Here is a 27,899-nt window from a genome sequence, read left to right as displayed (position 1 = left end):
GCCAGGAAAGGTGCCGTCTGCTCTCAGGGGACCGCGCGCGTCACACAGACATCTGCACACCGTGCAGAAACGGGCGGGCACCGCAGGAGACGACAGAAACGCTGCCTTGATGCACAAACCAATTAACAACTTCTAGCTCCTCTGCTTACCTTTAAAATCAAACTGGTAGATGTTTTTCAAAGATTCATGAAGAAAGTAGAAACTTCCCAGAGCCTGTAAGAAACAATGAGGAATTATAAAAATATCTGCTTTGGCCTACTGAAGTATCCTGCTTTCCAATTACAACAAAACCAAAAACCCCCACGAACAAAAAATCAGAAGAAATTAAATTACTAATAAATAGCGTTACTAATTTTTACATTTTAAAGATCTATAAAAGTTTCCATTTCCTCGGTGCTTCTCTGAAGTTTTCAAGGCATCACAAAGCAGACCCGGCGGCGGACTGACCGCGGCCCGGGCACCAGCACCAGCCGCGCCCCGGGACGCGCCGGCCGCACGGGCGCAAGCAGCGACACCGACCTGCACCCTCCGCAGCACCGGTCCCACCCGCACGACCCTTTCTTGCCGAGGACTCCAGGGTCACTGTCCTGCAACAGGACACCCGCCGGAACAACATAAATCCTGCCCTAAGATAAAAACATCGCTACCTAACTGAAGAATCGTCACCAGCAACAGAGAACGCTGCTGGCTCAGGCTAAACCTTCACTGTGCTCTGGCCTCTGGATTTTAAAAATAGCAGCATGTTTACAAAGGATTTTTTGTAGGGAAAAGTGTATTTTGTCAGAGAACGAAAACTAGATAAAAGTCTTAAAATCACAAACAAGCTACAGGTAAAAGTCAATTGTTGTACTTGAAAATAACTACCCTAAACTCACTTACAAAGCCCCCAATTAAAAAACATAAAGAAAAACGCATGCGGTCACAACTCTGAATTCAGTGGAAAGGCAGCGAGCCGTGCGCTAGAGCGCCTGGTCTGACCGCGCAGGACAGCGCTCGGACGCGCCAGCGCGGGCAACGCGGGCGAGACAGCCAGCGCCACGGCCCTCCGCGGCACAGCCACATCACAGCCAGGCTGACAGCACGGGCCTGGGCGGGGGCAGGGCCGGACGGGGCACCCAGTCCCAGCCACGGCACCCCAGTCCCAGCCAGGGCACCCCAGTCCCAGCCAGGACACCCCAGGCCCATCCATGGCACCCCACTCCCAGCCATGGCACCCTAGTCCCGGCCAGGACACCCCAGTCCCATCCATGGCACCCCAGTCCCAGCCATGGCACCCTAGTCCTGGCCAGGACACCCCAGTCTCAGTCATGGCACCCCAGTCCTGGCCAGGACACCCCAGTCTCAGCCATGGCACCCCAGTCCCAGCCAGGACACCCCAGTCCCAGCCAGGACACCCCAGTCCCAGCCAGGGCACCCTAGTCCTGGCCAGGGCACCCTAGTCCTGGCCAGGGCACCCCAGTCTCAGCCATGGCACCCCAGTCTCAGCCATGGCACCCCAGTCCCAGCCAGGACACCCCAGTCCCAGCCAGGACACCCCAGTCCCGGCCAGGGCACCCCAGTCCCAGCCAGGACACCCCAGTCTCAGCCACGGCACCCCAGTCCCAGCCAGGACACCCCAGTCCCAGCCATGGCACCTCAGTCCCAGCCATGGCACCCTAGTCCTGGCCAGGACACCCCAGTCTCAGCCATGGCACCCCAGTCTCAGCCATGGCACCCCAGTCCCAGCCAGGACACCCCAGTCCCAGCCAGGGCACCCCAGTCCCGGCCAGGGCACCCCAGTCCCAGCCAGGACACCCCAGTCTCAGCCACGGCACCCCAGTCCCAGCCAGGACACCCCAGTCCCAGCCATGGCACCCCAGTCCCAGCCAGGACACTCCAGTCCCATCCATGGCACCCCAGTCCCGGCCAAGACAGCCCAGTCCCGGCCAGGACACCCCTTATCTACAATTTAACATTATTTGGAGAAGGATGCAGTGGCACACAGAGCAGCAGCCGTACATGCGGCATCTGAGTAACGTAACGCAGGAACACAGCAGAAACCATCGGCCACCCCAAACAGGTCAACTCCTAAAAATTCCAACCGAGGAAGCGCCACAGGGCTGCTGCCTGCGCCTCCACTTCAGGCCACGCACATCCTGTCCCACAGAGGAGTTCAGGCACTGTGAATAGCATGGATATACATATTTATACACCCTAACAAACAGAGCAGAAAGCAAACTTTAAAGTCAGATAGGACAGTCATGAACAATAACAATTTTTAGTTTGGCCAAGTAGCTTAGAAACGCACGGGGCCGGGCTGCGGCTGTGGAACGCAGACTGAGCGCGGGTACCTGGAGAGCTTTGGTTCTCCCCCAAATCAGTACTGCGGAGAAAACCCCCATATCTTCTCTGCTAGAAGACTGCAGTTCAATGTTCACTGCTTTTAAACGGGTCAGAATGATACTCAGTGCAATACTGGGCATTTCTTTCCTTATTCCACAGCGAAAGACTCATCTGGAAAAACTGGAATTGATGGCAAGATGAACAAGTTGGCTGTGATGGATTACGCATCTGACACTATTGAAAACACTGTTCCTTTGATTATACAGAAATCTTGCCACAAAAGTCTGAAGATTTAAACAGCTATGTATTTTGTTAACAGGTAATTGGCATCATTTCTTTTTCAAGTACGTCATTTCAGCTGTGGAAATTTAATGCATAAAGGAAATACCTGAATAAAAGTTTAATTGCTGTAGAGAGTAAACATTTACTGCGTTACCTCACTAAATGTGATAAAGTTAATACAGAAAGATTGCTTTAAATAAATTTTAAATAAATTGCTGATGATGACACAGAAACTGTAATTCATATAGTCATAAAATCCATAATTAGCTTTAATGAATATTTAAAGCCAAAGTTCAACCCAACTTTTGCAATGTTTAACCCGCGGTATCAGCGCAGTTCAAGGAATGCATTTATCAGGGCACGGCGGCGTCGGACCGCGCGGTGTGTCAGGAAGCCCTTATCAGCAGCCCGGCCGGGCCGCGCCAGCGCCGCGGCACCGCGCGCTGCCAGCCAGAACGCGCTCTACGTGTTTATAACCCCACACCAGGAGCACCTATTGGTTTCCCATTAGTAAAATGCACTCTATTAGCTGCCACATTTCAGTCACGGGAAACACGGCAAACGAGAACTTGCGGCAGCTCCAGACAGGAAGACAATAATGGCACATAAAGCGCTGTTATCGGGTGCGATACGGGCACACCTTATCTGGGCCAGTTATGTCGCAATGAACTAAGAGACTTCAAACAGCAAAATCCGAGATGGGAAACAGCTCAGGCCCTCCAGGTACCCGCCACGACAGCGCCTGCCCGCCCGGCCTGCCCGCGGCCGCCCCATCGGACACACTGCGCCCGGGCCCGCTCTGTGCCCAGCACCGCACCGTGCCTGGGCCCGCTCTGTGCCCAGCCCCGCACCGCGCCTGGGACCGCTCTGTGCCCACACCGCGCCTGGGACAGCTCTGTGCCCAGCACCGCACTGTGCCTGGGCCCGCTCTGTGCCCGGCCCCGCACCGCGCCTGGGACCGCTCTGTGCCCACACCGCGCCTGGGACCGCTCTGTGCCCACACTGCGCCCGGGCCCGCTCTGTGCCCGGCCCCGCACCGTGCCTGGGACCGCTCTGTGCCCACACCGTGCCTGGGACCGCTCTGTGCCCACACCGTGCCTGGGACCGCTCTGTGCCCACACTGTGCCTGGGACCGCTCTGTGCCCACACTGTGCCTGGGACAGCTCTGTGCCCACACCGTGCCTGGGACCGCTCTGTGCCCACACCGTGCCTGGGACAGCTCTGTGCCCACACCGTGCCTGGGACCGCTCTGTGCCCACACTGTGCCTGGGACAGCTCTGTGCCCACACCGTGCCTGGGACCGCTCTGTGCCCACACCGTGCCTGGGACAGCTCTGTGCCCACACCGTGCCTGGGACCGCTCTGTGCCCACACCGTGCCTGGGACCGCTCTGTGCCCACACTGTGCCTGGGACAGCTCTGTGCCCACACCGTGCCTGGGACCGCTCTGTGCCCACACCGTGCCTGGGACCGCTCTGTGCCCACACTGTGCCTGGGACAGCTCTGTGCCCACACCGTGCCTGGGACCGCTCTGTGCCCACACCGTGCCTGGGACAGCTCTGTGCCCACACCGCGCCTGGGACCGCTCTGTGCCCGGCCCTGCACCGTGCCTGGGACAGCTCTGTGCCCACACCGCGCCTGGGACCGCTCTGTGCCCGGCCCTGCACCGTGCCTGGGACTGCTGTGCCCGGCCCCGCACCGTGCTTGGGACCGCTCTGTGCCCACACCGTGCCTGGGACCGCTGTGCCCGGCCCCGCACCGTGCTTGGGACCACTGTGCCCAGCCCTGCACTGTGCCCGGGACCGCTCTGTGTCCGGCCCCGCACCGTGCCTGGGACCGCTCTGTGCCTGGCCCCGCACCGCGCCTGGCCCCACACCGTGCCCGGCTCCACGCCATGCCTGGCCCCGCACCATGCCCGGCCCTGCTCCCCGGGCCAGCCCAGCACACCAGGGCCGGGCTGTGGGCAGGAGGCTGAGGGGCTGTGGGTACCTGAGTGTGACAGAGCAACTGGCTGTGCCCGCTCAGCGCTGCACCGGTGTGCGGGGACAGTGCCACGGGGACACTGCCACGGGGACAGCAATGGCAAACCAGCTCTAGAGCTCTGCTGGTAAACAAGCCACAGGCTGCCTTGGATTTGTGTGGCAGCTCAGAAACACTGAAAACAGCTGACCCGAGTTTGCCTCGAAAAAGTCAATTTTGATACAACTGTCATTTCCCAAGGAATGAAGAAAGTGCACGAAGCAAGGGCAGACTAGCTCTGATGCGCAGAAATAGCGACCAACAAAGTAACTACCAATAATAAGCGATGTTAAAGTACATGCTTGTCAGCTCTGCTCATAGGCTGCTTGATCCCATACAGCTAAATTAACACTAAATGTCTATTATTCATTCAAGGTTAAAAAAACAAATTAACTCATTATAAAATAGTCTATCACTTTTTATTTGCAAACAAATTAGGTGTCCAGCAATTTATCATCTCCTGAATCGGACTTATCAGCTCGAGTACATACAATTAAACTGCTATTGCCTCCCCATCCAGCTGACGCGCAGGCAGCCGGAGCCCCAGCCCGGCCATTCCAAACAATTACGCACTGTTTTCCCGGCTTCGTATCTCACATACAGGTTATCAGGTTAATTTCAACAGTATTTGAATAATTACACCTTTAATAAAGTGTAAAAGTGACTGGGGTCCAAATATTCAATGACAAACTTGAAAAACTCTCTTGCTGGACTGTAACCTGGGCTCTGTTAAAAATACCTGCCTGGTTACACGGGATGCTCTCGTTAAAGCAAACTGGATTGCTCACTTGAGCAAAACCACTGACAGGACTGGTATTGAAGACTCTCACTCCACAACACCAGGCCGATGTGATGTGCGCCACCGTGCACCGTACGTGTGCTGCACGAGGGGACTCGCAGCCGCGCGGGCGCAGATCTGACCGCGCTGCGCTGCCCAACGCCTCATCGCCCGCTTGCTGTGTTAATCACACCACCTGCAAAGATTCTTCTGCATTTATACATTAATCTCCACATGCTGGGCTGGACTTTAAAAGTTCTAACTTGTTTGCAGTCTATATATTTTATGGAGCTGACTCTGGCCGTACTGCTGCGCGCCTGACCCCGCTGCGCTGGCGGGATCACCCCTCGCTGTGCCGGCGGGATCGCCCCGCGCTATGCCGGCGGGATCACCCCTCGCTGTGCCGGCGGGATCGCCCCGCGCTGTGCCGGTGGGATCACCCCTCGCTGTGCCGGCGGGATCGCCCCGCGCTGTGCCGGCGGGATCACCCCTCGCTGTGCCGGCGGGATCGCCCCGCGCTGTGCCGGTGGGATCACCCCTCGCTGTGCCGGCGGGATCGCCCCGCGCTGTGCCGGCGGGATCGCCCCTCGCTGTGCCGGCGGGATCGCCCCTCGCTGTGCCGACGGGATCGCCCCTCGCTGTGCCGGTGGGATCGCCCCGTGCTGTGCCGGCGGGATCGCCCCGCGCTGTGCCGGCGGGATCGCCCCGCGCTGTGCCGGCAGCGGGATCGCCCCGCGCTGTGCCGGCGGGATCACCCCGCGCTGTGCCGGCAGCGGGATCGCCCCGCGCTGTGCCGACGGGATCACCCCTCGCTGTGCCGGTGGGATCGCCCCGCGCTGTGCCAGCGGGATTGCCCCGCGCTGTGCCGGCAGCGGGATCGCCCCGCGCTGTGCCGACGGGATCACCCCTCGCTGTGCCGGTGGGATCGCCCCGCGCTGTGCCGGCGGGATCACCCCGTGCTGTGCCGGCAGCAGGATCGCCCCGCGCTGTGCCGGCGGGATCACCGCGTGGCCCCGTTCCCAGCTCCAGCGGGCCGACAGAACACGCATGGTCATTTCTAACCATCCTCAGTTCCTCTGAAGGCCGCGGTCTTTCCTGTTGCCGTTCAGCAGCACCAGACGATCTGACACCTCGCACCGCGCCCTCGCTCCTCTCCTGCTTCTTCAGAACGCTGCTTTCGAGTGTGACACCAACGCCAACAGGGCTAGCAACAGGAACAGCCGCTACAAACTCACCAGTAAAACAGTCCAAATCATTAAAAAATAAACTGGGGGTGTGTGTGGAGTTTTTTAATAGCTGAACTAAACGTAGCTCAGGAAACGACTGATCCATGAGTGTCTATGTACAGTTTCATAGCTTCTACTTTTTATTGCTGGACTCATTACCAAGACTTAGAGATTTTCACATGGGCGTAACTGCTGGGGTTTCTCTAAAGGTTCAGAGCAATCTTCATGGCAGAATGCAGTAACTTTCAAAATTCCAAGACAGCTATAATCCCAAGTCATTTAGATGCTTAATCAAGAAACCGTCATTAAAAACGAAGGTGTTTGCAGCCCTCGTGCGTACGGGGAGCTCGGCGAGGCCTCCTGGCCAACAGCAACCAGCAGCAGTAACCACCACCAGCAACAGGCTTTCACACGAGGGATCTTCAGCTAACAGGATCCGTCCTACTGCCTTCTCGTTATAAAAATCATACTCCATTTTAACAGATTCTTTGTGACTGGGTAACTTAAGAAGAAAAAAATAATAAAAAATCTGAGCTATGTATGAATGTGTCTGGTGAGTAAATGAACAATCCGTATGTACTCTACCACATTAACAAGGAATATTCATAGTTTGATACTGACACCTTTCACAGAGATTTAACATTCCAATTACAAAACTATTGAATAAAGAAAATCACAGAGAGGTTCTTTTTCTAAAAACGAAGATTACCGACAGAACAAGGAGCCAACAAAAATGGAAATGTACGTATACTGGACAGTTAAAAATAAAGGGGCACTTATCAATATTCCCGAACTCGGAGCAGAACGGTCGCAAAGCCATAAATCACGCTGTTATTTAAAGTTTCTCGTACACAAGCACTCCGGCGGTCCCAATCACGGCGGGAGGCTCGGGGCTGGCGCGGCACCGGCGCGGGCGGCTGCTCGAGCGTGGAGCGGCGCGGGGGAGTCCGCGCGGCACCCGAGCACCGCCGAGCCTGCCACGGACAGACCCGAGCACAGCCGAGCCTGCCACGGACAGACCCGAGCACCGCCACGGACAGACCCGAGCACCGCCACGGACAGACCCGAGCACAGCCACGGACAGACCCGAGCACCGCCACGGACAGACCCGAGCACCGCCACGGACAGACCCGAGCACCGCCACGGACAGACCCGAGCACAGCTGAGCCTGCCACGGACACCCGCTGCCTCCTCAGGAGGAGAGAATGCAATCTAATTATTATCCGTAAGCAGACAGAACGAGCACAAGTGTACCTAAGAAGAGATACGCGGTTAAATGCTTAACGGTTATCTCAGTGTTAAACCTCGCGAAGAGCAAAAATGTCCCCCAGGCAGTTAAAAGTTCTTAACATACAGAGCTCAAAATATTGTACAAAGAGCCAGATTCAACCAGTGGATATTGGTAACAGTTCAAGAACCAAGAGAAACTGAGCTCAAGACTCAGATTGCAGCAAATAACACCAAGGTGCAGAGTATTGTTTTCCAGGAATTCTATATCCTATTTCACATCTATTTTTGTAATAATTTGATGAGTATAACCTACAACAACAGGGACCAAAGTAGCAGAATGTATTCCCTATTGCCATGTCCTCCTGTGCCGGCAGCACAGGCGTCGGGGCCGCCGCGAACCCCTGGCGTGGCGCGGGAGGCACCGGGGCGGCCGCGCAGCCGGTGACGGGCATCGTCTGGATCACAGCAACGGTTCTGCGTCCCACGTCACAGGTCTGACCACGCTGAAAAAGGGCCCTCAGGATCAGAGAGGATCCCGTCACGCCACAAGTGCCGAACTGGCTGACCACAGCCAGCCGAAGGGGCTGCAGATGAACCACAGAGCAGCAGTGCCAGCGAACGCAGAGAGCAGCATCGACACAGGACGAAGCAGATCCAGACTGAACAGAAACTGATCTGGACTAGTTCCAGGTATCTGATAACCATGAAGAGACCAAGTACATGGACCATCCTTCTGGGGACATTCCCTGGCCTGTGAGGGCAGAAGGGAGGTGCTGCGAGGGCAAAGCCCTGCCTGCTGCTGCAGCAAAGCCTGGCAAAGCCCTGCCTGTCGCTGCAGCAAAGCCTGGCAAAGCCCTGCCTGCTGCTGCAGCAAAGTCTGGCAAGGCCCTGCCTGCTGCTGCAGCAAAGCCTGGCAAAGCCCTGCCTGCCGCTGCAGCAAAGCCTGGCAAAGCCCTGCCTGCTGCTGCAGCAAAGTCTGGCAAGGCCCTGCCTGCTGCTGCAGCAAAGCCTGGCAGAGGCCCGTGGGCCCAGTGAGGGCAAGCCAGCTCCTGCCGGCCTCTCTGCTCCTGCACACCAATGGCCGCTCTGCCACCGGCCCCGCGCGGGCTCTGCGGGCAGCACAGGGGCGCTCTGCGGGATCCTGCGGGTTAGGACAGCGCTGAGCTGCATCCGCACAGGGGCGCTCTGCGGGATCCTGCGGGTTAGGACAGCGCTGAGCTGCATCCGCACAGGGGCGCTCTGCGGGATCCTGCGGGTTAGGACAGCGCTGAGCTGCATCCGCACAGGGGCGCTCTGCGGGATCCTGCGGGTTAGGACAGCGCTGAGCTGCATCCGCACAGGGGCGCTCTGCGGGATCCTGCGGGTTAGGACAGCGCTGAGCTGCATCCGCACAGGGGCGCTCTGCGGGATCCTGCGGGTTAGGACAGCGCTGAGCTGTATCCGCACAGGGGCGCTCTGCGGGATCCTGCGGGTTAGGACAGCGCTGAGCTGCATCCGCACAGGGGCGCTCTGCGGGATCCTGCGGGTTAGGACAGCGCTGAGCTGTATCCGCATAGGGGCGCTCTGCGGGATCCTGCGGGTTAGGACAGCGCTGAGCTGCATCCGCACAGGGCCGCTCTGCGGGCAGCACAGGGACTGATTAGGAACGGCCCAGGACCAGCTCCCGACTGGGCTGTGCGAGGCAGGATGTGCCTTTGGCAATGCTACAGCAACTGGGATGGCTTCTCATCAGATGGGAGACACTGCTGGCTATTTAACATTTTACCATATTTTTATTAAAAAAAATAAACCAGCTTCATTTTGATGACTCTTACCACATTCACTTGACTCTAAATAATTTTAATTTAAAAAACTTTAAATCAATTTAGTATTTCATTGATATATTCTTACATAATACACCCAAGATGGGAAATCCAATTTTATGAGGAGGCATTAATGCCCATTTCACTTAGCATTATACAGCTCATCTCCAAAGAGGAAAGTACCATGTGGTAAAAGGTTGTATTTAGCGTGTCACAGTCACTGGCGGTTGTTTTGTATCTCAAAGAACCTTTGTAAGTGCCTCAAAATAAGAGATGATTGATTTACAAAGTACCAAATTTCAAATTTCATATTCTAGGACTAAACATCAAATAATTGGACAAAGCTGTCCCCCTGTCTGACCCATCACAATCAAGCCCCTTTCAAGGTTGACTGCCTGCATAAGAAATATGTGCATAATTTCATTTTGTCTCCTGTCCAACATCCAATGTTAGAAGTTAATTAAATTGCTTGTCCATTGTATTCATCCACTCACAAAGTTAATGATATTCTGTTCCTGAATTAAAGAGAATTTCATAAAGCCTGCTCTATGGAACTTGGCATGCTGTACACTGAGGAGCTGAACCCTGTCATGGTTCCTGATTGCAGCTCTCCTAATTAGGAAACAAAATGAATGTTTCTGTGTCTGCCAATGCAAAGGACAAGTCATTCCAACAGCGAGGGTAAATGCTTCGTACAACAGCAACTCCATAATATCTCATGTTTGACTATAATAAATTCTGCAGGATTAATAAACCTGTTAAAATTTTAAATTACCATAACAAAGATGAAGTGCGGTGTCACCAGACAGCCTTACCGGAGGGACACGGAGAGGAGAGAACAGCCCCTTGCAAGGGCGTCAGCCCCGGGGACGCGGGGCCCGCGGGATCCGCGCTCTTGCGTGAGCCAGGGAAGGAAAACGCGACCTGACGGCGATCCGCCGGAGCCGGCGCGGGGCTGCGACTGACACCGCAAACCACGCTGCGCTCCCGCCTTGGGCCCAGATACAGAGAGCCGGTACCCGCGCAACGGCCTGTCTACGCAAGGCCACGATCAGGGCGTAACGTGGCTGCCAATCCATCGCCGCTAACGGCAACCACAGCCCAGGGGAGCCGCCCTGGCAGCACCAACGCCATCCCCAGCCACAGCCAGAACTCGGCACAAACCCGCCTGTCGCGTGGGAAAAGAGAGCCGTGTGGCCGAATGAAAACCACCAGAACACCGCCCTGCACAACAAGTCCCGTCTGAAGATCCTCCTTCCTCATTCAGCAAGAAGCGGCAGCCTGCCATGGCATCTGTCCCTGCCAACGCGCCGCTGGACCTCGGCCTTTCTGACCGGGGTCCTGCAGACCGCGACGGAACGGCACCGCGGTGGGCAGGGACCGGCTGCCGGTCCCCAGCCGTGGGGCAGCCAGTGCCGCGGGGCAGCCGGCAGTGCCGCGGGGCAGCCGGCAGTGCCGCAGGGCAGCCGGCAGTGCCGCGGGGCAGCCAGTGCCGTGGGGCAGCCGGCAGTGCCGCGGGGCAGCCGGCAGTGCCGCGGGGCAGCCGGCAGTGCCGCAGGGCAGCCGGCAGTGCCGCGGGGCAGCCGGCAGTGCCGCGGGGCAGGGTTGGCCCAGCCGTGCTGCCGTGGCTGGGCTGCGGGGCTGTTGCTGTGGCGGCCGGGCCATGGCAGGAGGGCACTGATTCCGTAAGTGTATACTGATATAAAACAAATCAACAATAATATAATGATTTAAGCTTACTTTGCCAAAGTAATAGTGAAATCTGAGTTTAAAAGAATAAAAATCCGTGTACACAAACTAAAATGAGAGCGTAAACTAAACCACGTCCAGCGTACTTCACAAACATAACGAAGCACCAGGGTTGCTGAAAATCCTGAGATGACACATGATAGTCCCATGTCAATAGCAGAGACTGCTGCCGGTTTGCGTTTCCTCATGTACCGAGCAGCAGCCCTTCCCGATCACCACTTCTAAACCATGCTCAGCGTTTTGTTCAAGTGGTCTTGTGTCCAAAATAAAGCTACGTTTACCAATCCAAACATGTATTTTAACTAATGTAACTTTTGTGAATTGAAACTCATTAAATGCTATTGGAAAATCAATAAAGACATAAAGAGGTAAAGCTTTTCTTTATGAAATAAACCAAATTATACTCTTCTAATCTAAATACTCAGTCAAGTCACTTGAAAATTAAATCATGTGAAAAACCCGCCTTGTTATTAAAATCTCTTCAGAGTCCACGTAACTGGAGTGTGCTCATATACAATACACGTTATTTGTATTTGTACCTTTCAGAACTTTTCAATTTCAATTAAAATTCTGTAATTTTTATTGGGAATCACATTACATGCATGATAGATATAAGTTAATTAAGGGACAATCAATTCTAAGGGATGGCCAACAGTGAACCTAAACGGTTTACAGATTCCCTGCTGTCACTCGGCCCGAGCGCGCAGTGTCCGCGGACAATTACGAAAAAGCTTTAATTGATTTGGAAAATTCCAGTGATATGGTCCATTTTGAACAGGTGCAGGCGCTCCGCCTGCGCTCGGGGGTCCAGAACACGGTACCGGCCGGGCCGCCCGCGGAAACCCCACACGGCACAGGGACCAGCCCCGAGTCCAACCAAACGCTGGCACCCCTGCATCACCCCAAACCACCGCATGAAAAGTGAGCTTAGGTTGACTTAATTCACTAGTCTGACACCACTGCCTTGCTCAAATCCTGGTTTTGGCCTTGCCAGCATCACCATATCACCATTATTTTCTAGCTTTGAGCTGCTAAACAGTAAAGACAGGTCCAGTCCAGGGCCTGGAGGGCTCAGAACCGGCGCGCTGAGCCGAGCGGAAGGCGCCCGGAGCCGCAGCGACAGCCGCCACGGGCAGGATCTTCACCCTCAAAACAGGAGCCGCCCTCTGAAAAGAATGTTTCAGTAACAGCAGGAGAAAGAAAACCTGTGTATTGATAGGAGTCATAACTTGAATTTTATTTTAAAACTGAGAAGACAAAAATAGTCTGTATAAATCAAACAAGTTGTCTCTTCATGTCACTTTTATGATGGACATTAATCTCTGTTTCTAGACAGAACTGCTGTCTGATGTAACCACGCTTATTGACTTAATGGGAAGGAATTCGTATTAGTCTAGGAAGCTGTGATGAATGCAGCCTCAGAGTTCAACGACTCAAGCGCTCTGGTAACCTCAAACGCCGACCCAGGTAGACACAAAGGTAGATCTTGATCCTGGAACATATTTATTCTTCATTCACATTTTGTTGCTAAGAAATTGTGAATGTTCATGTATTTTTTACATCTCTTTATGCGTGTGCGTATATAAACTCTACATGCAGTGCACATCACTTTCACATAGCAAGATGTCTGCGGGGAAAGACCCAAACAGTGCCTTTTACTGCAAGGAGTGCTCCCTCCCAAGGGAACGAGGTGATTTCTGCTCAGCAATTACAAATGTAAAAAGCATATGCTGAAACTTGACTTCTTTGCCACAGAGCCCTGCTCAGCCTTGGCAAAGGCCAGCGGTGGGGGCGTGCTGGGTGCTGAGCGCTGCGCTGCCCCTCGGCACAGCCGGGGAAACCCGCGGTGCCGCGCGGCTGTGCCAGCCCTGCGCCAGCCCTGCATCAGCCCGGTGCCAGCCCTGCGCCAGCCCTGAGCCAGCCCGGTGCCAGCCCTGAGCCAGCCCTGCGCCAGCCCAGTGCCAGCCCAGTGCCAGCCCTGCGCCGCTGGCAGCACCGCCGGCACTGACTGCCCCGTGCCGCTCAGCCCCTGCTCCTGGTGCGGCAGCCCCGCTGCGGGTCTGTGCGGTGAGAGCAGCCGGGCGCTCGGCGACGGCCGCCAGGCACCGAGGCAGCGCAACCGAGCGCCATGGCGGGGGCGCGGCCACAGCAGCGCTGCGGGTCTGCAGGAGGCTGCCGCACGGTGACAGCCGGGACCGCCGCAGCACGAGCCAGACCCCGAGCACAGCCAAGGCACTTTTGCCCGCTCTGAGCACTGAAACATGCAGCGCTGCACCAGTGGTCACACAGGTCCCCACTGTCCTGCAACGCACAACCTGGAAATCGCAACAAAGTCCAAACAGCATTTAATTCTACGTGGTTTCTCAGTCAGAGGAACAGAACGTATGCGGCACCCTTACTGGTCTCTACTGCCTTAGCTATTTTTTACCAAGTCTAAATTTACCTACTCAAGTAGTAAATCCTCCTTTCTTGAGGAAACAGAAAGCAACGCAAGCCAGGTAAGGCACGGGAACAACGCAGCGCTCCCGCCCGGCGGCTCTTGTGTGCCGCACCGACAACGACAGCTGCGCACGTGCCCCCCAGACCCAAACTGCAGCTTTCACCCCACATTTCTGCGACACCCGGGTCCCTGTGAGCACGGTGACACGGCTGCTGTCCCTGCGGGCCGCCCGTCCCGCGCCTCTGTTTGCGCCTCTGCTCTCAGCAAAGAGCTGATAAACAGGCTTTACTCCTAAACAGCTGAAAATACACACATTCAACAAAAGAAAGGTTCCTTTCAACAGAGCCGTCCATTTCAGCGCAACAAAACCTGCTGGCTGTTGGGATGTCACCGATCCAATGCACCCGACAGCTGATGGGTCACAAACCTGGGAATGTTAAGCACTACTACTCAGCTGAAAACCTTTAGTTAACTCCTGAGAAGAGCAAGGATTAGTCTTTCGTGTAATTAGACTGGCTTACAAAATAAGACAATAATTAAAACACACCCTTAATGGCTCACATACTCAAAATTGGAGATCCCAAGGTGAAACAATACCTAAAATACCTGAAAGACTAACATACATGGATACCAGATGGCTGACTAGTCAAAGGGCTGTAGCGACATCACCCGCTTCCATCCCCTGCTCTTCAAAGGCTCATTAGCCTATAAAACACACACCACCGCACAACACCCACCGTACAACACCCACCGCACAACACCCACCGCACACCGTTAGGAGAGACTCCAGAATGGAATGTGCTGAAACGCATTCAAGATGACAAAATGCACCGGACACCAATGTACATGGGGCCGAAGTGAGGAGTTAGTGTGTGGAAACAGGGATGTCACAAGTCAAAAGGAGCAAGGCAACCTAGTTTAATCTGATTATTCTGGGGTTGAGGCAACATATTAATCAAGTGGACAAAACAATTCTATTAATGAAATTCAAAAGGTACAGGACGATAATCAATCTTTTACTATATTGCAAATGATAAAACAAGCATCCAGAAGGGTTATGCTAATTACTTGTTTCAAGTCAAATGAACCCATTCCGTGCTTTGTCTTGTTTAGACAAATAGAGCGTTCCTGCCATTTAATTATATTTCAGATGTCTATATCAGTGTCTGCAGTGATACATTAGCCGACTGCAGAGCTGGAGATTGTTACCTCCTTACACTGAAACACGCCGTCCAGCCAGCGAGCGACTGGGCACCCCTGGGCACACCGTGCCTGCATACACACCGTGTCTGCATATACACCGTGTCTGTGCAGAGCTGGGCACCCTCGTACACACTGTGCCTGCATACACACCGTGTCTGTGCGGAGCTGGGCACCCCCGTGCACACCGTGTCTGCGTACACACCGTGTCTGCATATACACCGTGTCTGTGCAGAGCTGGGCACCACCGCGTACACACCGTGTCTGCATATACACCGTGTCTGTGCAGAGCTGGGCACCCTCGTGCACACCGTGTCTGCGTACACACCGTGTCACAGTATCACAGTATCACAGTATGTTCTGGATTGGAAGGGACCTCAAAAGATCATCTAGTCCAATCCCCCTGCTGGAGCAGGAACGCCTAAGTGAGGTTGCACAGGAACATGTCCAGGTGGGTCTTGAATGTCTCCAGAGAAGGAGACTCCACAACCCCCCTGGGCAGCCTGTTCCAGTGCTCTGTCACCCTTACTGAGAAGAAGTTTTTTCTCAAATTTAAGTGGAACCTCTTGTGTTCCAGCTTGATCCCATTGCCCCTTGTCCTATCATTGTTTGCCAACGAGAAGAGCCTAGCTCCATCCTCATGGCACTCACCTTTAATATATTTATAAACATTAATAAGGTCACCCCTCAGTCTCCTCTTCTCCAAACTAAAGAGCCCCAGCTCCCTCAGCCTTTCCTCATAAGGGAGGTGCTCCACTCCCTTAATCATCTTGGTTGCCCTACGCTGGACCCTCTCCAGCAGTTCCTTGTCCTTCTTGAACTGAGGGGCCCAGAACTGGACACAATATTCCAGATGGGGTCTCACCAGGGCAGAGTAGAGGGGAAGGAGAACCTCTCTCGATCTACTAACCACCCCCCTTCTAATACATCCCAGGATGCCATTGGCTTCCTGGCCACAAGGGCACAGTGCTGGCTCATGGTCATCCTGTTGTCCACCAGGATCCCCAGGTCCCTTTCCCCTACACTGCTCTCTAATATGTAACCCACCAGGCCCGTATGAGCCGAACCCGCGGGAGAACCAGCAGCAAACGAGCCCGTGCCCACGGCTGCAGTCGAGCACCCGCACTGGAACCGCCCCACGCAAAACCCGCCAGAACACCCTTCTGACCACCAACAGCATCTTCTTTAGCTTTCAAATAACGCTTTTTTAAAAAAAACAAACAAAAACCCAACAAAATGCTTCTATAGATTTCAGAATTCTAAAACGATGCCTTTATATCTGCCAATAGGTTACATTTGTACTGAATGCATTTTCCTGCTTCAAGTGCGAAAATACATGAATAATAGGAAAATTGAAGCTCGCACACTGCATCACCTTCCTTACCTTTCAGAAACATTCACTTTGTTACATGGGGGGGAAATGACCTCCTCAGAAAGTTACATTAATAAACCCATGGATGCTACCGGCTTCACTGGATTTCCTCAGGAATTCCTGTATCTACCAGCAGAATAACGTGTGACAGCTGAGCCCAGCGGGCTGCGACCCCCCCTGCGGGAAGGTGCCCATTTCCAGGAAGGGGACGCTGTAAGGACCTGTAAGGGCCGCGGGTGCTCTGGCTCACCTGGGCGCTGCTCTGCCACACGACGGCTTCTGGCTCTCCCTGACAAAACCGAAACACGAGGTACAGCGGAACACAGGCCTGCTCGTTCAGCACAGGAAAAAACGAGCTTGCCATATATGAAACATGACCTCGGTTTTGCATAATTTAGCACCCCCATTTGATTTTGAGTTTTTAAACAATGAAGTATGTGGTTTCTAAGGACTTTTCAAACAAACCCTCACACGAACACGTCGCTGGACGCGGAGCCATGCCCGCGGCTGCTGCGGGCGGCGCGGCCGTGCGGAGCGCACGACACGCCAGCGGCACCGGCGGGGCTTGGAGCTTTCACGACATCAGTCGGCATTTCACGAGCACACGCCGTAAAATCCTCCACATAAACTTGCGCCGGCTTGCTTTAAATTAACTTTAATTCGGGTTTAGGAAAGCAGATGAGCCTGTACCTAAATGAGGTCAAGGACTTTGAGGAGCTCATTGAATCCCGCAATACCTGCAGCTTTTTATGAAGTGCACGGCCAGGCACAAGTACGCAGGGCAGATTGAATAACTGCTTAATATTAGTCAGAAATGAGAAACAATAACTAACATTTGTAAAAAGTTACACCTGAAATATTTCACTCCGTCCTATTTAAATGTACTTAGCAGAAAGGTCAGCGCTCCTGAATTTGCTAGATAAATAAATGTTGGTGAGGTGGATGAATCACTGGAGAATTGGTGCATGGCAGCGAATGAATAACCTGCAAATGCTTCCCAAACCCCATTATTTCCCTTTTTCCAGTAGGGCAAAGATTCATGTCCCTGCATGCCGCCAGTTCATTACGGAGAAATATCATTCCTCTTCTGGCACTGCTGGGCGGCCTCTCAGCCCCACGAGGACCCTTTAATGTTTAATTCCCCATCATCCGCTCCACTGAACAGCTTAATCTCTGCTTGTATGATCAATACTATATCAGTGTAAATTAAAATGACAATTTTAAAGTAATTAAGCCTGTTAATGCTCGATTCAAATGTCATTATTTGCACAAGGGATTGAGGAGAAATTACATCGTGTCCAGGGTGACAGGGAAACGCCTGAGCCGGCTCAGCCGCGCTGCCGCGGTGCCACGGGAGGCTCTGGCAAAGCGGATTACGCGCGCGCCCCGCCAGGACGCCTGTCCAATTTCTGAAGGGATAACGCAATTTGAGAAATGTAATTCCAGCTACAAACTCAATTATTGTGATAATGGATGAAAACTGGGAGGAGACACTAAACAAGACCCACATAAAAAAATACACTTAACTTCAGAATGAGATACAACAGTAATTGTTTCATTTGATTTGCTCTATCCCTTTTGAAAACCCTTTAAATAATTGTGATTGTTAGAAGAATAGCCAGCATCTATTAAATAGCACGAGCTGCAGGATCAAAGCGGCTGCAATTTAAAGGATTTTGGTCACAATGGAAATGTTTGCTATCCTTTGCTTGTACAGCTACATTTATTAGACAAGTAAAATTACATCATTACAGTATTGGATCTCATAAATAGATCTATAAAACTCAACCACGCTCAGCTGAAACCTCGGCCCACCCTACGTGCTGGCCTTTCCAGACCCGCCGCGACAGCCTCCAGCCATTTGTTATTTCAAAGGGAGATTTTCATAATAGAAAACCTTAAACTTTACAAGACGGCCATAAGAGTCGGGCTGTACTTCCAGTCCGACCAGCCGAGAACGCGGCCGAGCTGCCGGGGCTCGAGCTCAGCTCCGGGGCTCTGGCGCACCAAAAACCACGGCGATTTAGGCAAAACGCTGGCCAGAGCATCAATATTTGATACTCTGAAGCAGATAGCGAAAGCGAAACACCGAATGTCATGGATTTAATTCAAGGATGAGGAAGCGTGGAAAACATCCTCCGCACAGGCCACTCAGGGAGCAGCAGGCTCCCGCGGAGCCGAGCGGCTGCGCCGGCGCTGGGCACCGCGCTGGGCACCGCGCTCACGGATCCGGCCCGACCGTCCGCACTTCCTGAAGCTCTCTGACATAATTATATGGAACTTTTATTAGTGCACATGAAACATTCTTGGCTTGCACTTCTTTAAATAATAAATGGCATATATTAAAGTGCCTTACAGGTCTAATAACTCGCACCAGATCCATGTAGGCCTGTCTTATTAACTTTTAGTTTAAATTACAGCAGAATTCATCAATCAGTGTTTCTAAAAAGCACACTGCAGATTGCCACGGGCTCTCAAGAAAAATGCATCTCAGGACAATTCGAACATCCATGGTGTCTCAAGTATTTCATCAGAAAATCTATCAGATCGCAGAGTTTCTTCGATGAAATGTTAAAAGAACGGCCCTAAAAGCGTAACCAAAGAACATTAAATTCTTTTCACAATAATGAAAAAAAAACCCCTAAACTTTAAATAGTTTAAGTTTTTAAATTAAATGCATCAAGTCTATCCCAAACAGAATTTTACATGACAATTAAGGCAAGCTGACGGATCGTGCGGGTTTGATACCGCACTGCTGACGCCTGACGCTCCAGAAACCCGCGGCAGAGGCCAAACCGGAGCCCTGGCCCCATCTGCCTTCACCAAACCAGCTTCCTCCTGACATCACAGCTGCAGATTCAGAGCTCGGAAGACAATGGGCACAGTGGGAGAACATACACTCGGGGCGTTGGTTTGCATGCGTGGGGTTGTGCGTGTTTGCTGTGGGTTGGGTTTGTTGTTGTGTGGGCTTGTTTTGGTTGGTTTTGGCTTTTTGTTTTGTATTTTTTTTAACGTGGAAACACACTGACTATTACTGACTTGATCACTTTTGCTCTGATAATTATGAAAACTCCTGATTCTAAAGCTAGCGCACCAGGCCAGAAGCAAAGGGCCGTGTTCAGAGAGCCGGGCAGGCGGCACCTCGAGCCAGCACAGCCCGGCTGCTCTGCCCTCCCGGCGCTCCCGGCCCCGCTCTGTGCTCCCGGCCCCGCTCTGCTCCTCCGGCCCCGCTCTGCTCTCCAGGCCCCGCTCTGCGCTCCCGGCCCCGCTCTGCGCTCCCGGCCCCGCTCTGCTCCTCCGGCCCCGCTCTGCTCCTCCGGCCCCGCTCTGCTCCTCCGGCCCCGCTCTGCGCTCCCGGCCCCGCTCTGCTCCTCCGGCCCTGCTCTGCGCTCCCGGCCCCGCTCTGCTCCTCCGGCCCCGCTCTGCTCCTCCGGCCCCGCTCTGCGCTCCCGGCCCTGCTCTGCGCTCCCGGCCCCGCTCTGCTCCTCCGGCCCCGCTCTGCGCTCCTGGCTCTGCTCTGCTCCTCCGGCCCTGCTCTGCGCTCCAGGCCCCGCTCTGCGCTCCCGGCCCCGCTCTGCGCTCCCGGCCCCGCTCTGCTCCTCCAGCCCTGCTCTGCCCTCCCGGCCCCGCTCTGCGCTCCCGGCCCCGCTCTGCGCTCCCGGCCCCGCTCTGCTCCTCCAGCCCTGCTCTGCCCTCCCGGCCCCGCTCTGCGCTCCCGGCCCCGCTCTGCGCTCCAGGCCCCGCTCTGCTCTCCCGGCCCCGCTCTGCTCCTCCAGCCCTGCTCTGCCCTCCCGGCCCCGCTCTGCGCTCCAGGCCCCGCTCTGCTCCTCCGGCCCCGCTCTGCTCCTCCAGCCCTGCTCTGCCCTCCCGGCCCCGCTCTGCGCTCCCGGCCCCGCTCTGTGCTCCCGGCCCCGCTCTGCGCTCCCGGCCCTGCTCTGCTCTCCCGGCCCCGCTCTGCTCCTCCAGCCCTGCTCTGCCCTCCCAGCCCCGCTCTGCGCTCCCGGCCCCGCTCTGCTCTCCCGCCCGTGACCGGCACACGAGCCGAGCACCACCAGCGCTGGGTCCACGCGCCTGTGCTGCGCACACACTGCTCTTCTGCTTGGAACTTCACACAGGAAATCAAACAGACTGCTTTGGGAGCTTTTTTAAAATTAAGTTGGGAAATATGAAGCAACATTGTTCTCACACCACAGTGAAATTGTCATGGTTGACAACTTTATGCAGTATATGCACTGCCATCTGAAAACATTTCCCTCCTTAAGGAGCATCAAAAATGGATCAGATGCAAGTGCGACCCCATGACCCCTTGGGTACCCACAGCCGGTGGGTGCGCACGGCGGCAGAGGGGCCAGGCAGCGCACGCGGGACGAGGGCAGGCTGCGTCATCCCCGCTGCGCCACCACCGCTGTCCCCTGTCCCCGCTGCACCATCCCCACTGTCCCCTGTCCCCGCTGCTCCATCCCCGCTGCGCCACCACCGCTGTCCCCTGTCCCTGCTGCTCCATCCCCGCTGTCCCCTGTCCCCGCTGCTCCATCCCCGCTGTCCCCTGTCCCCGCTGCTCCATCCCCGCTGTGCCCTGTCCCCGCTGCTCCCCATCCCCACTGCCTCCTGTCCCCGCTGCTCCATCCCCGCTGTTCCCTGTCCCCGCTGCTCCATCCCCGCTGTCCCCTGTCCCCGCTGCTCCATCCCCGCTGTCCCCTGTCCCCGCTGCTCCCCATCCCCACTGCCTCCTGTCCCCGCTGCACCATCCCTGCTGTCCCCTGTCCCTTCTGTCCCATGTCCCTGCTGCTCCCTGTCCCTGCTGCTCCACCCTGGGGACAGTGACAACGGCCGCTGACCAGCCGGGCACCGAGCCCTCGTCCCTCGCTAGCCAAGGGAGGGAAATGGGGGAAGAAAAGAGGGGAAGACGCAACTTTCAAATCAGCGTCTGCGCAGATGATCAGAATCCTTTCCTTTGTACACAAGCTCAAACCTCTCCACACTCTATTGCAGCTTTTCTGGTCTGCGTTATCAGCAGGGCATGTTAATGGACACCAGACCATATGGAGCAACAAATTAATTGTTTCCCTATGTACAATAATAGCTCCATTTATCATGCACATGTTGACCTGTGTTTGCTTTACAAAGCTTATTAATTACCAGCGATCATGGTGCTGTTAGAGTAAAGGACACCCTGGTAAAATGTACCACAACTGACAGACTCACTCAGAATTATTAAATGTGTCTTCACTGTTGAAGGCAGGAAAAGCGTTCGGCTTCCTTTTGCTTTTAAAATTTCACTTGATAAGCTTTTAAAGCAATAACATCGGTTCCGCAGGAACAAACCCAATGTTGCTGGGAGCAGACCGGTATTTGTTTATGCTCGCGATTGTTCTGTTTGAAAACGACTTTTCTTTTTAATACTCCGTCTAGATCAGCCGTGTTTTACCTATGAGGCTTTTATTAGCCTGTGAGAACACAAGCAACCCCAAAGTGCATTAACAGCTGATTAATCTCGGCTGATCCCCACACCACTGTGCACACAGCGTCGCTGAGAACGCGCAGCACGGGTGGCACGTCTGGATCGTGGTCACCGTCCCCGCGGTGGCCACACCAGCAGGGTCCCACACCAGACACGGCTCTGGACAGACGGACCCTTTCTGGTGAGGGAGGAGCTGGTTGCGACAGACCCAAACACTGTGGGATCGGCCCCTTCAGCAAAATTCATCCAAACACCTGAGGAAAACTGTAATTTATATGAAAAAAATAACAAGTCCTGACTTATTAAGACTTTCCTATGGTTTTCACAGAAGGTAACTGGATAAATTCTCTGAGCACAACTGAAACGGAGCAGCCGGAGCGGCTCTCAATGAAGGAGCGAAGAGGCTCCCGGGTGCCGGCAGAATGGTTCTACCGGGCCCAGCGAGAGGGGCCTCGGCCCAGAGAAGGCTCGTGGAACGGACAGAGCCGCGGGCCTGCGCTCCCAGGCAGCCACTAAGCTTGCTGCTCTCCTTTCCATGTTCGCTGCTTCAGCGGTTTCCTGTCAACAAACGCTAACAAGCCTTTCAGCTCTTTAAGAGCTTAACAATTTTTCAGCATGTTCAGCAATAGATTTGTTGCAGAATATTTGTTTCCGAGGTGCGGAGCTGTGACACCGCACTCAATCACCTCTGTGCTCCGTGATACGCGGCCCGGCCCCGGCACAGCCGGCCAGGCCTCTGCCGGCACCGCGGCCACCAGCTGAACCAGCAGACGCTCCAGCCAAAACACCAACCTGAACCTAAAGGGACAAACCGAACACAATGAGCAACAGTTACGTAGCTGCTGACTCATTAAAAAAATCATAACCAGAGGAAGTTTGGATATTTTTATGGATGTGTGTTACAAATCTGTGAGCCAGGCGGGATACTCGTGCATCAAGCCACAGGGACACCAGACACACAGACACGGGCTTTAAAAAAACCAGCACGAACGCCAGGAATTTAATCAAACTCCTGCCCGTGGGCACACCCGAGAGACCCTGACGGGAAATATCTGCTGGGTGCTCCCACGGAGCCGCCGGGCAGGGACAAGGTGCACGTGAACAAAGGCAAACACCGGCCGACGAAGTGCAGTTGTGCAGGGAGGCGGACGACGACTAACGCCATCGGCTCCGTAAAGCCATTTACAGAGCTCCAGCTTTATCGCTCTTAATTGATCATGTCTCCTTGTATTAAACACAATAAACACAAGAGCTTAACTATATTTGAACCATCAGGCAACAGCAAGTACAGCTAGCAAAGGAACACCGAAAAATGTGAACGCCCGCAAGCATGCACCAAGTGCTGACTCGGAGGAAACGGGGATGTGTTCTAGACTGTACAATAAAGACATAATTGCCTAAGGGGATTTTTAACACACGCCTAAAATACCAGCCAAGCTTCTCTCTTTGTTAATGGACAAACCCACTCTCATGGTCACTGCAGCTCCTCGTTGTCTGCCACCTCCAGGAGCAGAGCAGGAACTCTGCCACTCTTACAACATGGAAACGTAGGCTCCTAAGAGAACAGTAACGTCAATGCACCTGGTCCTGAAGGATGCTTTGCTATTTAAAAACAAGCTGGCTGGTTTGTAAGAGGACACGCTGTTCTGAGAACACGTGTGACGCGTCTCTGTGTCTGCAGGGCGGGAGGTCCCGCGAGTCCGGGGCGCGCTGCGCCAGCGCCGCCCTGCTCAGACCAGCCAAGCCACAGCGACCCACCCAACGCTCGTGCTCCGTGCTGCACTGATACGGGGTTCCCGCTGTTGTTACTGTGCTTCTAGTCATTCTTATGCTTTAGCGGTTCAGCCGCAATCTATCAGCCTGCAGTGGAAAATACCTGGCACCTACTTAAAATGCATGGAGCCAGCAATAAAATTAACCTTGTGGCAATTGTTTTCCCACATGTTTGATAGACCAATGTCAGCTCATCTGTTAGAAGGAAATAAAAAAGTCAGGCCTAAATGTACAAAAAATTATGATGGAAGCCTTAAATAAAGCAAGGGTAATGCAAGTTTATTGAGTCAAAAATCAATCAATCAATGAGCGAGTGGATTAGGAGCACCTCATAAACCCCAAAGAAATAATTTGCCCAAACACTGGGATTTAACGGTAGAGGACCAAATTCCAACACTTTTAGGAAGTAAGTAATGAAAAATCAATTCAAAAGGAAAAACAGATCAAGAACCCTGGATTCTGACACGCCGACACATTTATTGCTGAATACCATTTCTTGGCTGACCTGAAAACTTCGGAAGGTGTTTATTTACTTTCAACACCTTCCAGAGATCAATATTTTTAATTTGGATCCGAGTTATTATTTTTCACATCACAGCATCGGGGAGCAGAGTAAAGTGGCTCATATTTTAGTGCTAAAAAGATCGATATGACAGCTTCACCTTCACGCCGGCCCCGCAGCCGCCCGCGCGCACGGCGCTCGCGGGAGCAGCGCGGGGAAGGGTCACCGCCAGACAGCGTGATTTACCTGCGCCCCGCGCCCGCTGCCCCCGCAAACCAATCTCGCGTCTCCACTTCATCAGGCCTGTCTGCTGCCCGCGCGGACGGGGAGAGGAGGGGGGAGCGGCGGAGAGACACAGTCGGATCCGTGAAGCGGACTGCATCCCCCACCGCTAACGCATCCATTCGTTTTACCTTCCTCAAACTAGGGCGCATCTGCAATCGAGAATTAATTTGCCATTTGCAAAATATTGTTCAGGTACGGCAAGGGGAGCAGACCTGCGGTCACACCGTGGCTCATGGCTGCACTGATCGCTACGGGAGCCACGGCACAGCCGGCGCAGCCACGGCACACCCGGTGCAGCCATGGCCCAGCCGGTGCAGCCACGGCACACCTGGTGCAGCCACGGCACAGCCGGCGCAGCCACGGCACAGCCGGCGCAGCCACGGCACAGCCGGCGCAGCCACAGTGCGGTCAGGCTGGTAAAACCACGGCCCAGCCGGTGCAGCCACGGCCCAGCTAGGCCGGTGCCCTCACACCCTCGGGAGCGAGGCCAGGAGCTGCTGCCCCCGGCACCGTGAGCGCTCCTGCCGGCTGGTACAGGCTCACTTCAAAGGTACGTTTTACACAGTCCTAGGCTTCAAAATCCCCTTTCTCAACGGCATTCACCCCTCCAGGGTAGGATGACCAAGATGCTACACAAACACTAACGTACCACCACAGAGAAAGGAAGACTATTTTAAACACTTCGAAGAGCATTAACTGCAGGTTTTACTGTATGCAAGTCAGCGACACGGGGGCGACACAGCGGGGATGGGCCAGGGCTGTGGTCCGTGGACTCGCAGCTGCCCAGGCGGGGCCGCAGCCACAGCCCGGCTGCTCCAGCGCGGAGCCGCGCACCTCCGAGGTCTCTTCGCAAACATCCTGTCTGTCCCCACAAAGTCACTGGCCACGCCATAAAAGAGCTGCCATTTGCCATGTGATGCAGCGACCTGTCCCTTAGAAGGGCAGCTCACATGACACTAGGCTGAGACCAAAATGGGAAAAGTACCTAAGGAAAGAAGCATTTATCAGGAAATGTCCCACTTTCTTCAGAACGTGACCAAGACAACAAGCGCGGACAAGGAGGAAATTTCACTCTGTGGATGGGCTGTTCAAAGTGAGACTTTTTTTTCTTTGCATAATTAATAGCTCACGCTCTTTAAAAAATTGCCTTCATGAAGTCCTGTGCTTGGAAGAGTAATACAAGACAGTCATTCTCCTGGGGTATGCTCCAGAATACTAACTGAAAAGTAAATGCAGGACTATTTCTTCAAATTATGTATCAGAGCTAAAGGTCGTATGAAAGGAGCAGCTTTATGTAATGGCATTAACTGAACGCCAAGCAGTGGCTGGCTGCCTGACAGCGGCTCTGCAAAGTCAGGGTAAGGAGACCGCCGGCACGGCACGGCACGGCACGGCTCGGCACGGCTCAGCACAGTATCACACAGTATCACAGTATGTTCTGGATTGGAAGGGACCTCAAAAGATCATCTAGTCCAATCCCCCTGCTGGAGCAGGAACGCCTAAGTGAGGTTGCACAGGAACATGTCCAGGTGGGTCTTGAATGTCTCCAGAGAAGGAGACTCCACAACCCCCCTGGGCAGCCTGTTCCAGTGCTCTGTCACCCTTACTGAGAAGAAGTTTCTTCTCAAATTTAAGTGGAACCTCTTGTGTTCCAGCTTGATCCCATTGCCCCTTGTCCTATCATTGTTTGCCAACGAGAAGAGCCTGGCTCCATCCTCATGGCACTCATCTTTTATATATTTATAAACATTAATAAGGTCACCCCTCAGTCTCCTCTTCTCCAAACTAAAGAGACCCAGCTCCCTCAGCCTTTCCTCATAAGGGAGGTGCTCCACTCCCTTAATCATCTTGGTTGCCCTACGCTGGACCCTCTCCAGCAGTTCCTTGTCCTTCTTGAACTGAGGGGCCCAGAACTGGACACAATATTCCAGATGGGGTCTCACCAGGGCAGAGTAGAGGGGAAGGAGGACCTCTCTTGATCTACTAACCACCCCCCTTCTAATACATCCCAGGATGCCATTGGCCTTCCTGGCCACAAGGGCACAGTGCTGGCTCATGGTCATCCTGTTGTCCACCAGGATCCCCAGGTCCCTTTCCCCTACACTGCTCTCTAATATGTAATTTCCCAACCGATACTGGAACCTGGGGTTGTTCCTGCCCAGATGCAGGACTCTACACTTTTCCTTGTTAAATTTCATTAGGTTATTCCCCGCCCAACTCTCCAGCCTGTCTAGGTCTCGCTGGATGGCAGCACAGCCTTCTGGCGTGTCAGCCACTCCTCCCAGCTTAGTGTCATCAGCAAACTTGCTGATAGTACACTCTATTCCCTCGTCTAAGTCGTTAATGAATATATTGAATAATACTGGCCCCAGTACTGACCCCTGAGGTACTCCACTAGATACTGGTCTCCAACTAGACTTCGCACCATTGACTACCACTCTCTGGCTTCTCTCCTTAAGCCAGTTTGTAACCCACCTCACTACTCTATTGTCTAGACCACACCTCTGCAACTTAGCAACTAGGATGCTGTGGGAGACTGTGTCAAAGGCTTTACTGAAGTCAAGGTAGACCACATCCACGGCTCTGCCATCATCCATCCACCTTGTAACATTCTCATAAAAGGCTATGAGGTTGGTCAAGCATGACCTACCCTTGGTAAAGCCATGCTGACTGCCCCTAATAACCTTCTTATCCTTGATATGCCTTGAGATAGCACCAAGGATAAGTTGTTCCATTACTTTCCCAGGGACAGAGGTGAGGCTGACCGGTCTATAGTTACCCGGGTCCTCCTTCTTGCCCTTTTTGAAGATTGGAGTGACATTTGCTTTCCTCCAATCCTCGGGCACCTCTCCCGTTTCCCAAGACTTGGCAAAGATGATGGAGAGCGGTCCAGCAATGACCTCAGCCAGCTCCCTCAGCACCCGCGGATGCATCCCATCTGGACCCATGGATTTATGGATGTCCAGTCTATTTAATTGCTCCTTAACCCAGTCCTCATCAACTAAAGCAAGCTCCTCCATTGACCTCGCTTCATCTGGGGTCTCAGGGGTACAGGGCTCCCCAGGACAGCCTCCGGCAGAGTAGACAGAGACAAAGAAGGCATTCAGTAATTCTGCCTTCTCTGTATCTTCCGCCACCAGGGCACCCACCCCATTCCTCAGTGGGCCTACATTGCCTCTGGTATTAGTTTTATCCGCTATGTATTTGGAAAAGTTCTTTTTGCTGTCCTTGACCCCTCTCGCCAGCTGTAATTCTAAGGAGGCCTTGGCTATCCTAGCTGCCTTCCTACATCCTCTAACAGCAGCCTTATATTCCTCCCAAGTGGCCAGCCCCTGCTTCCATGACCTGTAAACTCTCCTCTTCTGCTTGAACATACCCAATAGATTCCTATTCAACCACGCAGGCCTCCTGGCTCCCTTCCTTGACTTCCTACGTGTGGGGATGCTCTGATCCTGAGCGC

At 54.0% G+C, this 27,899-nt stretch overlaps 1 protein-coding gene across 9 annotated transcripts in view; it reads right to left on the bottom strand.

Annotated features, from left to right (window-relative positions):
* Positions 1-27,899, bottom strand: part of INPP5A (inositol polyphosphate-5-phosphatase A) — a 203,736-nt gene that overhangs the window by 99,690 nt on the left and 76,147 nt on the right. For all 9 annotated transcript variants that reach the window (XR_013922377.1, XR_013922378.1, XM_080348099.1 and 6 more), the window contains exon 5: positions 150-213. Coding sequence is in view for 7 of the 9 variants with exons in the window: in XM_080348099.1 (XP_080204225.1) it covers positions 150-213 (64 nt within the window). In the remaining 2 variants the exon portion in view is untranslated. The remainder of the gene's footprint in view (positions 1-149; positions 214-27,899) is intronic.

Source organism: Nesoenas mayeri (genome assembly GCF_963082525.1).
Source record: "Nesoenas mayeri genome assembly, chromosome: 7".
In the NCBI taxonomy this organism is placed as follows: domain Eukaryota; kingdom Metazoa; phylum Chordata; class Aves; order Columbiformes; family Columbidae; genus Nesoenas; species Nesoenas mayeri.
The sequence above is the reverse complement of the archived record's forward strand: the minus strand, read 5'-3'. Positions and strand labels throughout refer to the sequence as shown.